At 41.0% G+C, this 14420-nt stretch overlaps 1 protein-coding gene across 1 annotated transcript; it reads left to right on the top strand.

Annotated features, from left to right (window-relative positions):
* Window positions 1-4425: 4425 nt before the first annotated feature.
* Window positions 4426-10474, top strand: LOC112240164 (PR domain zinc finger protein 8-like). The gene is made up of 4 exons (XM_024408505.2): window positions 4426-4646; window positions 6911-7135; window positions 7984-8218; window positions 8619-10474. The coding sequence occupies exons 2-4, from the start codon at window positions 6917-6919 to the stop codon at window positions 9986-9988; spliced, it is 1824 nt and encodes a 607-aa protein (XP_024264273.2). The 5' UTR covers window positions 4426-4646; window positions 6911-6916; the 3' UTR covers window positions 9989-10474.
* Window positions 10475-14420: the final 3946 nt, after the last annotated feature.

Genomic DNA, 14420 nt, shown 5'->3' on the forward strand with positions numbered 1-14420 from the left:
TGTGTGTGTGTGTGTGTGTGTGTGTGTGTGTGTGTGTGTGTGTGTGTGTGTGTGTGTGTGTGTGTGTGTGTGTGTGTGTGTGTTTGTGTGTGTGTTGTTTGTGTGTGTATAGAGGAGGCAGCAGGCGCTCTTAAACCACTAGCATAAAATGGGGCCATTTGTAGTAAAACAATGAGTGTGTGTGTGTGTGTTGGGGGGGGTGGACACACAGCCATTCTGTCCAGGCCCAGGCCAGCCCCTTGCCTTCACCATCATCATGATGTGGTGCTCTGGTCCCAGCAGATGGCTCCTGATTGGGCAGGCTTTGTGTCTTTAATTCAGGCAGTGTATGGGAACAGGGCCTTATCATGCTTGGCTAAGCAGGACTGCACTGAGCAGGATGACATTCCCTACTAACACATCAATCTGTTTCTGCCCCAGAATATATACAGACAATGACTTCATGTAAATAAAACATCTAAGTTAATGCAGTTTTGCTCTGAGGAATGAGATACCACATTTCAGTGGTATTCTACTATTCTATTCTATAGTTCAATAATTCTATAGCTATTCTATTCTATACTTCAATAATTCTATAGCAATTATATTCTATAGTTCTACAATTATATAGCTATTCTATTCTATACTTCAATAATTCTATAGCAATTATATTCTATACTTCTACAATCATATTGCTTCTCTATTCTATAGTTCTGTAATTATATAGAAATTATATTCTACAGCTCTATAATTATATAGCTACTCTATTCTATAGTTCTAAAATTATATAGAAAGTATATTCTATAGTTCTATAATTATATAGCTACTCTATCCTATAGTTCTATAATTCTATAGAAATTATATTCTATAGTTCTATAATTCAATAGCTACTCTATCCTATAGTTCTATAATTCTATAGAAATGATATTCTATAGTGCTATAATTCTATAGAAATGATATTCTATAGTTCTATAATTCTATAGAAATTATATTCTATAGTTCTTTAATTATATAGCTACTCTATCCTATAGTTCTATAATTCTATAGAAATTATATTCTATAGTTCTTTAATTATATAGCTACTCTATCCTATAGTTCTATAATTCTATAGAAATGATATTCTATAGTTCTATAATTCTATAGAAATTATATTCTATAGTCTACTGTGTTCTAATGGAATACTGCTGTAATTCTACTGTAATGCTCAGTTGACACTTGAGCCTTTTATGTTGTAATTATCCAGATATTTCCAACAAAATTGTGAAACAATCATGAAGCTGTCAGAAATAATAACAATTATGAGAAATATTACTAAATATAGCTTTTGTTAATCATTTGGTTTATGTCATTGCAGTAAGGAGAGATAGAGGGAAATACATCCATTCAACCTTCATTAATACAGGTTCGTGACATTGAGATGAAACCTCAGAGAAATAGACAGAACTACATCATCGGAGCTGGATTCTAAATCTGTTTATGACACCATTGTCTAGGCAACATGACATACAGTATTTTACACTACCGCTGTCTTCAGACAGTAGGTTGTGTTACTAAGTCTGAGCCGAATTCAAAAAGTGTCTCAGAGTTGTAATGCTGATCTTAGATCAGTCTCGACTTCTACATTATAATTACTAAGATTACGTGGATGTGAGGGATCTGATCCTCAATCAGCGCCTCTTTACTCTGAGTTCACCAGCCAGTAGAGCTGATAGGGTGAACGGACCGATACAAATTGCAGTATGTTTCATGCATCATGCAGTAGGATGCTTTAAGTTTTGACGTACCCGTTTGTTTGTCAGCTAGTATATTGTTATTCCATGTTAAATAAAGACTGGAGAGCAAGCAACTTCAGCATCAACATATCTTCACACTGAAGCCAGCTTCAGCTATCCTGAGAATGCTTTGATTACTAGCCCTATCTGAATTGTGTTTTAACCATTATTTGTTCAATGATTGGTTTAAGGATTTGTTCATATACATTGGGGTAAAATGAATAGAATGGAATAGCACTGTGGGCTCCAGTACATTACCTTCACATTAGTTGTATGACAGTGCCACCTCTGCCTCATCAGCTGTAGGGTTAGAGTTAGTTCCTGGTGAACTTACTGTACATCACATGAAATTACTCCTTCCAAACCAATACCTTGCCCCGGAATTCCTCAGGCTTACAACCAGATTGAAACCACATGCTCTCAAAATACAGAAATGCAACAATAGAATAGAATAGAAAACAACAGAAGAAAACAGAACAGAATAGAACAAAATAGAACTAAACAGAAAAGAACAGAATAGAATAGAACAGAACAGAATAGAACAGATAGAACAGAAAAGATAGAACAGAATAGAATAGACCAGAATAGAACTAAACAGAATAGAACTAAACAGAATAGAACAAAATAGAATAGAACAAAATAGAACAGAACAGATAGAACAGAATAGAATAGACCAGAATAGAAGAGAACAGAATAGAACAGAACAGATAGAACAGAACAGATAGAACAAAACAAAACAGAACAGAATAGAACCAAACAGAATAGAACTATATAGAACTAAACAGAACAGAACAGAACAGAATAGAATAGAATAGAATAGAACAGAACAGAATAAAATAGAATAGAACAGAACAGAACAGAAAAGAACAGAACAGATAGAACAGAACAAATAGAACAAAATAGAACACAACACAACAAAACAGAATAGAACAGAACAGAATAGAACAGAACAGAATAGAACAGAACAGAATAGAACAGAATAGAACAGAACAGAATAGAAAAGAATAGAATAGAACAGAACAGAATAGAACAGAACAGAATAGAACAGAATAGAACAGAACAGAATAGAACAGAATAGAATAGAACAGAATAGAACAGAATAGAACAGAACAGAATAGAAAAGAATAGAATAGAACAGAACAGAATAGAACAGAACAGAATAGAACAGAATAGAACAGAACAGAATAGAACAGACTATAATAGAACAGAATAGAACAGAATAAAATAGAATAGAACAGAATAGAACAGAATAGAATAGAATAGAACAGAACAGAATATAATAGAACAGAATAGAATAGAATAATAAATTAGAAGACAACATAATAGAACAGTATTAGACATTAGAATACAGATGTGCGCCTGCTATGGATATGAATGCGCAATATGATTTCCTTACAACCTTTGTTCTATAAAGATAAAGCTTGAAAATGTAGACTCTGTTACATGAGCTCATGTGCGTAGTAACTACCTAAAGACTTAAATGCGCGGAAGGTTGGATGAATGGAAAGATGAAAGGATGGATGGAAGGATGAAAGGATGGATGGAAGGATGGATGCTCTTAATCTTAAGTGAATTATTTCTGGTCAATTAATTCGGACAACTTCTGAACCTTTGGGATCTATGGCGGAAGTATTTAGCCTAGCGCTGAAGGCAGTGATCTAAAATCATGAAACGTCATTGCTTTGGTTACCTGACACTATATGTGCTTTGTCACATATTACGATGTCATTAAATTACTAAATGTAACATCTTCGTTCAGACGACCAGAGTTGTTCAGGTTGCTGATATTTCCTATGTTAAGATTAGCTGGTTTAAAAAAAAAAAAAACTGTCGGGCCAGAGAATGCAAATGAGCTAGTCATAGGACATGACAATAACAGATAGTAAATCACATAGTACGCCAAGGCTACTCACTATAGCCTGACCTTAAACCGCTTTCTCTAACACAGCTGATCATCAGTCGGTTGGCCCAGCGGTGGAACGGCTCGACCGTGTCCCCACCGTCTCCATAACGACGATGCCCGGCTTTTCCTCCGGACGCTGGGCGCCAGCCAGGCAGGTGTCCACTAGGCTGCCGCCTCCCTGCAGGGCAAAGCACCGTACGGCTGTGGAAACTTCAGATGCTAGTAATGGTAAGGTGACGGAATGATATTGATATCTATTTTCATTCATGGGGCGTTCATATTGCTGACTTTAATTGAACTTCAATAAGCTAGTCATATAATAATTATAATAATGAAAAAATAATAGGCCAATAAAAAATTCAAAAATAATAAATAATTATAGTAAGCAAACCTTAATAAAACCTCAACATGAATAATAGGGCTTAAGTGTAGCTACAATCCATTGTTTATGGACAATTTAGTAGGAAAAAACACAACCCTACTTTGAGAGTCAATCGGTTTAAAAATCCTTAATACATCTTATATGAATGGCTTTATGTTGTGCTCGCGCAAACTGAAACAACGGTATAATAACAACAACAAAAAAAGGCGCTCTGGGAGGTTATGGCACGAGGCTGTAGCTGTAGCATATACGGCCTATAAATCTCATCCAATGTCAGTCGGCCAGTAAAGAGTTAAAGGGAGGAGACGGTGAGTGACACGCCTCATTGGGTAGATTATGTGCTGCAAACAAAAAGTGTGTGTGTGTGTGCCAGTCAGCCAGTGCATCGCGCCCCTTCTGCACGCATCTCTTTCTCTCTCTCTCTCTCTCTCTCTCTCTCTCTCTCTCTGCCTCTCAGCAAAGGGCGGTATCAGCGGCACCACTGTCACTTTCAAACGACCACACAGGGACATGTACTGACGCGGAGGACGCATCGAAACCTGCTCTCCAAGGCGGTATATTGATTCAAGCATCACTTTGGTGGATTATTATTTATTGTCAACAAAAAAAGGTACGTAGCCAGAGCCTGTGTTTGTACGCGCTTAATAGAGGGTTTCTTTTGCAATGACAGAAAGACGGGCAGGCACCGCCACAAAGCAGTAGCCAAGTCAGCATCCCATGAATGGAGCACGGTGTCGTGTTGGAGACAGAGCTCCGCAGATGTTGGGGACAAGCAGACAATCGGCAATTCAGCTCTTGCGTTGATTTAGGGCAGTTTTTTTTAGACTGACAAGGCACCCGGATATAGGAGTAAAACACGCTCTGAAATAGGAGGCAGAAGGTTGAATGGGTTGGCCTCATCCATTTTATGGATGCGCATACATTCCGGGTGCTATTCTCTCTCATTTAGCTCAGATGCATATTCATTGGACCTTTTGTGTGGCTTTCCCTTGGTGCGAGAGCGACCTTTAAAGTCACAAAAGACAGGGTTATATAGGAGATGGAGCGAAAAAAAAAAGCTTTTTTTCTGCAAGCGGTGGACTTTAGTTGAAGGGTAGCATTTTGTTCAAATGTTTTTGATATAGAATCGGCTAAATAGGAGAACAGGATCGTAGGATATAGCTCCAAAGTATTTTCCCTCAACCCAGGCAGCCGAAGAGGAAAGCTACTTTGGTTCGAGGGCCGGTACGTTTCTTGAATGATAATGTTTCACTATAAAGCGGCATTTGAAAGAGGATCATTTTGTTTGATATGCATTGCAGACAGCTGTTCATTTTTTTTGTTGCTTTTAGGCTCAGACACTGTGAGCAAATGAATGGAAAACTAATGATCCATCATCAAACAGCGGACAAGAAGTAACTTCTCAATGATATGGGGACATTTAGGCATGTTCAACGTATCAACACGTTTCAATATTTTACAACATTTTGTTGTACAAATGATCATTATTACATGCCAAATATTATTAAGTAGGTTTTAGTTAATAAGCTCATGAGATCTGGACGCATGGTTGGTGTTAAAGGCAAGGTAGCACGATTTACAAGAAAACAATTATAAAAACATTTGCATATGTGCATAAAATTAAGATAACATGACATTAAAATTAACATGCACAAATATAATGAATTTGATAATACAAAAGTTGAATCGTTATCGTTATTATTATTGACCAGTCATTCATCTAGACACACGGCTATTTTTGTTGTTGTTGCCTGCGTGCACGTGTCTACGGGATGTGTTTACACCGGCCTATACGCATAATTGAATGGAACAAGTGGCAAAGCAAAGGTAGATCACAGCTGCATAATTCAGTGAGGCCAGAGAAACTGGTCACCCGTAAATACACTCTGCGTGCTGCCTTAATTACAGTCTCGAGAGGGAACGTGGTGGATTATGGTAATGAGGGGACATACGTTGGGAGCGCGTGTAGGATAGAGTGAAAGGTTGTCTGACATGAAACCGGTGACTTTGACAGTCCACTTCCAAATCCATTCGATATTGCTCTTTCGATTTTATTACGGACCTTACCGTTTCTTATTGCTATTTTTTTTCTTCCTCTACCAGAGGCTACATTTAAATAATTAGGTTACACACTTAGAAATTAGGGTTTGAGATGAATGCACAGTTCCGTTTGCACATCCAATGTAGTAAAGCCTTTGTAATAATAGTAGTTATAATAATAATAATACGCCTAATTGAAGTGATACATCTCTACCAAATATAATTCATGTTAGGCCTATAAACAATAATAATTTAGAGACAGCGATAATATATTAGTATCAATGTCATTATTATCATTACATTGATATTGGATTCTTTTTGTATTATTATCCAATCAAATCAAATTTGTATTGCTCACATATAACACGTGATTAGCAGATGTTTTTGCGGGTGTAGTGAAATGCTTGTAATAATGCATTCATTGTTTTAACATTATTGTATTAATGTTCTGGTTGTATATGTTTATCATAATTATTAAAAAAAAAAAATGTTACACCATTGTTCCTATTCCGTTTAGGACCATGCATTAATTTTCTCCTAATTAACAGCTATTTCATCAGCATCTGGGAATTTCCGCGGAAAATAGGCAACCAACCATGCTCTTTGAAATTGATAGGCCATTCTCATCCTACAATAGACTTCAATTAATTAAAACGACCGGCCTCACAAAAATTCCCTTTCCTAGTCCAGCTCGTCCTTGACAGCTGACTACATGCATTTAGCCAACCCTCTCACGAAGTGCCAGTTTATTTGACCTCATCATCATCTCTAGACATTAGTATATTGTATCTTTATTCATTCTTTCTCTTTGTCTGTTCTGTTCGCAACCAATAGTCAACGATGGAGGAATCCAGCTCACAGAAGTTGGTTTGGGACGGCGACGCTAAAGCCGTGCAGCAGTGTCTAACGGATATATTCACCAGTGTCTACACCACATGTGACATTCCGGAAAATGCCATTTTCGGGCCTTGTGTTTTGAGCCACACGTCGTTGTATGACAGCATAGCCTTCATAGCGCTCAAATCAACGGACAAACGAACGGCGCCATACATATTCAGGGTAAGGAAAGACAAATATTATGATTTTTCTAGAATGATAATAATGATAATATTATTTATTTACGATGTTATTACAGTCTCCTTCTTCAGACTGAATTAAATTGTCTGCTGTGGTTGATTCTATCATTATTGATCCCATTTCACCAACAAGATAGCACAGTATAGTTTCACATTTCTATTTCTTATGACGTCGGTGTGACACGGTATACTCTATGTATTAAAATCAAATCAAACTTTATTAGTCACATGCCCCGAATACAACAGGTGTTTCACCTTACAGTGAAATGCTTACTTACAAGCCCTTAACCAACAATGCAGTTTTATGAAAATACCCCCCAAAAAAAAAAAAAATAAAGTAAGAGATAAGAATAACAAATAATTAAAGAGTATCTGTAAAATAACAATAGCGGGGCTATATACAGGGGGTACCGATACAGTGTCAATGTGGAGGCTATATACAGGGTGTACCGGTACAAAGTCAATGTGCGGGGGCACCGATGTCGAGGTAATTGAGGTAATATGTACATGTAGGCAGAGTTATTGAAGTGACGAAGCATAGATAATAACAGAGAGTAGTAGCAGCGTAGAATAGGGGGGGGGGGGGTCAATACAAATAGTCTGGGTAGCCATTAGATTAGAACCTATTGGAGATCTTATTTTACAAGATCGCATGTAGGTATAATGCATATTGATAGTTGCACAGCCAAAACACATGAAAAATTGCCTATTTAAAAAATAATAATTGAACAGCCTATGCGTAACGGTTAGAATGAATACTGGCGCACGGACTTCTCGTTTCGGTCCAACTAACCGATTTGCCTCGCTCTCTGTCACCGTTTGACCGCGCAGGTGGACACCTCAGCAGCCAACAGCACGTCTGAGGGCTTGATGTGGCTGCGGCTCGTGCAGTCGGCGCGGGACCGGGAGGAGCAGAACCTCGAGGCCTACGTGAAGAACGGTCAGCTGTTCTACCGGTCTCTCCGGAGGATCGAGAAGGACGAGGAGCTGTTGGTCTGGTACGGGAAAGACCTGATTGAGCTGCTGCTGCTGCTCAGCGCCGGTAAAGCGCCGGTCAAGGCCAAGGGTGAGTTGCAATTGTAGCATGACCTGGTACTCGGCTTATTATTTTTTATATAGGCGTTTGCGTTGCACTTTTGCGGCATCATTAAACAAAGGTTGAGGAATATTGTTGATTTGAAGCTCAAGTTCAAGAGCGTAATAACCCCGCTGTTATTGTTTAATTAGGTCATATTGTAACACATCCTGGCATTTACACCCACCGTATCATTTCCTTTTAGGGTAAATTAATGTGTTTAAAAAAAATACATTTAATAAATCTTCTCTAGGCCTATTTATAATTCATAATTGATAATAATCAGTAGCTTATAGTCCTATAACAAAACATTACAGTGGTGTTTTTCAGGGAGATATCCTACTACAGAACTTCTTTCTGAATGACTGACATTATTTCCCTCCGTTTTCAGGGTCGGCTCCCTATTCGTGTCCTGACTGCAACCAGCGCTTTCAATTTGAGTTCCCTTTCCTCGCCCACCTGAGGTTTCGCTGCACCAAGAGACTACAGAGCATGGCGGCAGGCGATGTGGACGAGGAGGTCCCCAGTAAGGAGCCAAGCACCGAGCGCCCTAACCCCAACCTTACAACTACCACACCCACCAGGGCAAGCCCTAAACTGGGTCGCTCGGAGGGGGACAACGCGAAACCCTCCACAGACTTCCATAACCTAGCCAGGGACCTAGAGAACAGCCGGACTAGCCCACCCAGCGACCGCGAGGCTGAGATACGCAGTGAGAGCTCTGGGAAGAGGAAGTTCTCAGAGGTAGAGGACAGGGATAGAGAGAGGGACAGGGATGGTAGCAGGGCCTCTCTGAGTCTGTCTCAGTCCCTCAAGTCTAAGGAGGAGCTGGCTAGCTCGGCACAGAACTACCGGGGAGCCTACGGCCTGGAGGAGAACAGACGAGGGCCTACGTTCTCCCCACCAGGGTCGGTATCCACTGAGTCAGGTGGTGAGGGTAAACGCAGCGCCTTCACCGAGGTCAAGAAGTCTCCACAGAGCCTAAAGACGCACGGTAACAGCAGCACCAAAAACCTCCAGAGCTCCAACGCCGAAAACAAGGACGGCGGTCGGCCCGGCCCGGTCAACAACCCTCCCCAGGAGAAGCATCTCAACATCAGGCAGGTTCTGTCGGAGACTCAGCCTGTCCAGCCACAGACCCGCATGGAGGCCTCTCCACTAGGGAGCGCCTTCACCTCCGTAGCCCAGCATGGTGGGGGGAACAGCGGGGAGAGGAAGAGCGCATTCAGCCAACCCTCCCGCCACGCCACCTCCTCCTTCTCCCAGATCTCTCCTCTGGTCATGACCACGCCCAAACTCCTGGACTGCCACCCGGCGGTGGGCGACACCATCTCCTCCTCTAGACTCTACCAGGCTGACCACCTGGCCGCCAAACTCCACGGCGCCGAGCTGAGCACCAACTGCCCCGTGCCGGGCGCCATGTCCAAGCAGAGTCCGTTCCTCTACGCAGCGGCTGCTGCCACAGCCTTCTGGCCTAAGAGCCAGGGCCCCATCCAGCTGCAGATGCCCTCAGCATTAACCTTACTCCCCCCCTCCTTCACCTCTCTGTGTCTGCCCGCCCAGAACTGGTGCGCCAAGTGCAACGCCTCCTTCAGGATGACCTCTGACCTGGTGTATCACATGAGGTCGCACCACAAGAAGGAGTTGGCCATGGAGCCGATGGTTAAGAGGAGGCGTGAGGAGAAACTCAAGTGTCCGATCTGTAACGAGTCGTTCAGGGAGAGGCACCACCTCTCGCGTCACATGACCTCCCACAACTGACCTTTAGATCAATAGCAAAACGTTTTCACACTGCTAGGCCAAGCTGAACTGAGCCAAGCTGAACTGAGCCAAGCTGAACTGAGCCAAGCTGAACTGAGCCAAGCTGAGCTGAGCCAAGCTGAGCTGGGTTACGGACTTGCATCAGATGAAGGAAACCTTTTCCACAAAGGACACTGTGTAACAAAAAAATACTGTAGCCGAGCCAGCAGAGTATGGCTCGGTCATCCATGAAGTTACTGGGACAGAGCATAAAGGACAATTTGAAGATAATATACCCGAGCCAATTCAGCACAGTACGGTTTGGGTCGGCAATATAGTGGGAAAAGGTTATCACATCACTGACCATGGGGAGGAACTTTTTTACCATCTGGTAAACAGACATGGAATTACTAACTGACTGACTGACTGGCTGACTGACTGACTGACTGACAGGCTGACTGGCTGGCTAGCTGACTGACTGGCTGGCTGACTGACTGACTGACTGGCTAGCTGACTGACTGACTGGCTGACTGACTGGCTGACTGGCTAACTGACTGGCTAGCTGACTGGCTATCTGACTGGCTGAGACTGGCTAGCTGACTGGCTGACTGGCTGACTGACTGGTTGACTGGCTGACTGACTGGCAGACTGACTGACTGGCTGACTGACTGGCAGACTGACTGATTGGCTGACTGGCTAGCTAGCTGACTAGCTGACTGGCTGACTGACTGGCTGACTGACTGGCTAACTGACTGCCTGACTGGCTGACTGGCTAGCTGACTGGCTGACTGGCTGCTGACTGACTGGCTGACTGACTGGCAGACTGACTGACTGGCTGACTGACTGGCAGACTGACTGACTGGCTGACTGGCTAGCTAGCTGACTAGCTGACTGGCTGACTGACTGGCTGACTGACTGGCTGACTGGCTGGCTGACTGACTGGCTAACTGACTGGCTGACTGGCTGACTGGCTGGCTGACTGACTGACTGGCTGGCTGGCTGGCTGGCTGACTGGCTAACTGACTGGCAGGCTGACTGACTGACTGGATGACTGACTGGCTGACTGGCTAGCTGACTGACTGGCTGACTGGCTAGCTGACTGACTGGCTGACTGGCTGACTGACTGGCTGACTGGCTGACTGGCTGGCTGACTGGCTAGCTGACTGACTGGCTGACTGACTGGCTGACTGACTGGCTGACTGACTGGCTGGCTGACTGGCTGACTGACTGGCTGACTGACTGGTTGGCTGACTGGCTGACTGACTGACTGGTTGGCTGACTGACTGACTGGCTGACTGACTGACTGGCTGACTGACTGGTTGGCTGACTGACTGACTGACTGGCTGACTGACTGGCTGACTGGCTGACTGACTGGCTGACTGACTGGTTGGCTGACTGCCTGACTGGCTGACTGGCTGACTGACTGACTGACTGGCTGACTGACTGGCTGACTGACTGGCTGACTGGTTGGCTGACTGGCTGACTGGCTGACTGACTGGTTGGCTGACTGGCTGGATATACACCACTTAAACAGAGCACTTGTTTCCACTTTCAACACAGACAGTTGTTATTTTCCTTCAGTCTGTTTTTTGTTTCTTTCTCAAAATGTCATGTTTCTTTATTTGAGTGTAAATGCATTGTTTGACTTTGAGAAAGGACTCTATTTATCTTATGAAGCACTTACAATTTGGGAAATAAGGGAAGATAAGAATATGTGTAATTTAAATGTACAGTAAGTTGTATTTTATATTATATAAATACATATATAGAAAATGATAATAAAAAATAGTTACATTACATGGTTTAGTATTCAATAACTTTTCTTTTTCCATGTTCACTTTAAAGGTTAAATATTATTGACACAAATGGGGATGTGACGTCAGACACACTGACTATATTTCAGAGTGCAGAGTATAATAATAGTCGATATAAATATGATGAAGATTATACAGGTACAATGTTAATACATGTTTGGTTTTTTTGGTTTGAAATACAAAGTGTGATATTTTGTGTCAGTGGGGAATAGTTTCAGGGTTTTGTCCTTCATGCTGAAATCAGTGAAATGTACTACTTGATAGTTTATCTGAATCATGTTGAATGCTTTGACAATAAAATAGCTTTATTTTCATCTATGTGTGTGGAACCTTGTGTTTTTACAAAATAACAACTTAAAAGAAATGACATTTTATTTGTTATATGCGCCGAATACAACAGGTGTAGACTTTACATTGAAATGCTGACTGACGAGCCCCTGTCCCAACAACACAGAGTTAAAAAGTAAGATGCTTTAGGACACAAAAAAGGAAATACTAACACGATAAAATAACAATAACGAGGCTATGTACCAGGAGTACCGATACGAAGTCAATGTGCAGGGGAATTGAGGCAGTTGAGTTTCAGGTATGTATAGAATATTAATCAATATTATATTTGATTATAAGGGTTTGAACTTCAGTGTGACAAAGGCAATAACCACTTAAACCCATAACCGATAAGTATGCAATTATGATTTTGTGGGACAACTGGCCAAATTCGATCAGAAAATGTAAAACAAAAAAACGAAGAAAAAAACGAATGCTCACTGTTTGCAAGAAAGGTTAACATAACAGACATGGGGCCGATAACACGATGTGCTAGCTCCTAAAACAAACAAATCTTGTAGTATAAAACAAAAGTGTTTTTTTTTTGTCGATTAAAATCATAAATAACCATGTTTTCACGGGTAAAGGCCTAGTGCTTTGTCAAGAAATACCCAATCGTGTATGTAGTGGTTTCTGTTTTCGCTTTCTATTCTGTATTCTGTTATCAAGAGGAGGATTAGAGAGGGCGCGCCTGCACTGTCGAATTTCTCTGACCAAACGAGACTAAATATTGGCCTAGTAATATCACTACTTATTGTTATTAATAATAATAATACTAATACGTATTATTATTAGTAGTAGTAGTAGTAGTAATATTTCAACAAAATAAAATAGTTTTCCTGTTTACTTGTATATGCTGGTGTGATATCTGTTTTAGTAACCCGAAAATGAGTGTGAGTGCGCTGCAACTCTACATATTCTCACATACCTTTAGGCTTACAGAATTATCCTATTTCGTGTAATAGCTTGCAAATACTACAACGCATCCCCATCAAGTTAAATAAGGTGTTCAATCTATTTCCAAGACAGGTGATTAGTTGGTCTCCAACGCCACTACCACATAATGAACGCAAATAGCTTGGCATGGAATTCTAAAAGGCTCTTTCCCTCTCAAACTCCTTCACAGAACAAAGGAGAAATGCCGTGCAGAGATTACTCGCACGTGCAATAGAAGCTGTACTCTTTCTATGAAATAAAATACAATTCCCATGAACATTACGGTTGCATTCACTGTCCAATATGCCTACCAATGACATATGTATTGTTACATCCAAAGAATATCAGCAACCCTGCAAATATTTCGGATGAATAAAATCATTTAAATTTGATCAAATAGAAAAATAAATAAATAAACCACTTACATGCGGTAGGTTTTTCTTCGTACCCCACTAGACCTATATACCCTCCCTTTTCCGTAAGCCTATAAAAGGCCTACTGACTACATCTCATTATGTGGATATAATAAATCCGTTGCATTAGAATCAAATCTATTATTCTATGTGAAGTCACAAGTCCTGGTGTTTTATCGGTGACTATTGATTTACAGTGAAATGAAGTTCCCTTTATCGTAAGTGGATAGCTAGAACACATGCACGCTATTCATACTATTTACACTACGATCATGAACAAATGTTTTTTTTTTAAACACACAAAAAAATAAAAAATTTAAGGCCACAAAGGCTAATAAATGTAGCCTAGGTTTGACCTTTTATTGAAATTCATAAAATATTTCAATGTAATTATTTGGATGCATTAATTTGCATTGTGCAGATATGTAGGCCTATCTATCGTTAACAGTTGCCAGGAGAATGACGCACAATGAGAAACACTGAACTATGCGCTGAAACGTCAAAATATAGCTCAACAGTGACATCACGCGGAAATAATGTGAACTACAACCACCAAGAACGCATCATCAGATGTCCATTCTCAGATCCCTCAAACTGTAGTGTAGACAGATGAATTCACACTTTTATCTAGCTCACAGAGTCAGATGGACATAACATAGTCCTCAAAACACATTAACAAATAACTCTTCAGGTGAATAGATCCAAATTATGGATACCAATCAATCAAATGGCACTGTGGTAGACCCAGGTTCCATTTTGTGCAGCTCTCTGCATGGAGCGTATGCATAATCCACTGTATGGTCCTTCCACCAAATTCGGTGCTTTTTGAGAAGTGTAACTTGGTAAGAAAAAACAATTTAATGACACTTCTGATTTCAACTCATTTTAATATTATGTTGTAAAGTGCACATGTTTTGTGGGCTCCCGAGTGGCGCAGCGGTCTAAGGCCCTCTCCCCCAAGCT

This window comes from Oncorhynchus tshawytscha, linkage group LG12 (assembly GCF_018296145.1).
Source record: "Oncorhynchus tshawytscha isolate Ot180627B linkage group LG12, Otsh_v2.0, whole genome shotgun sequence".
NCBI lineage: Eukaryota > Metazoa > Chordata > Actinopteri > Salmoniformes > Salmonidae > Oncorhynchus > Oncorhynchus tshawytscha.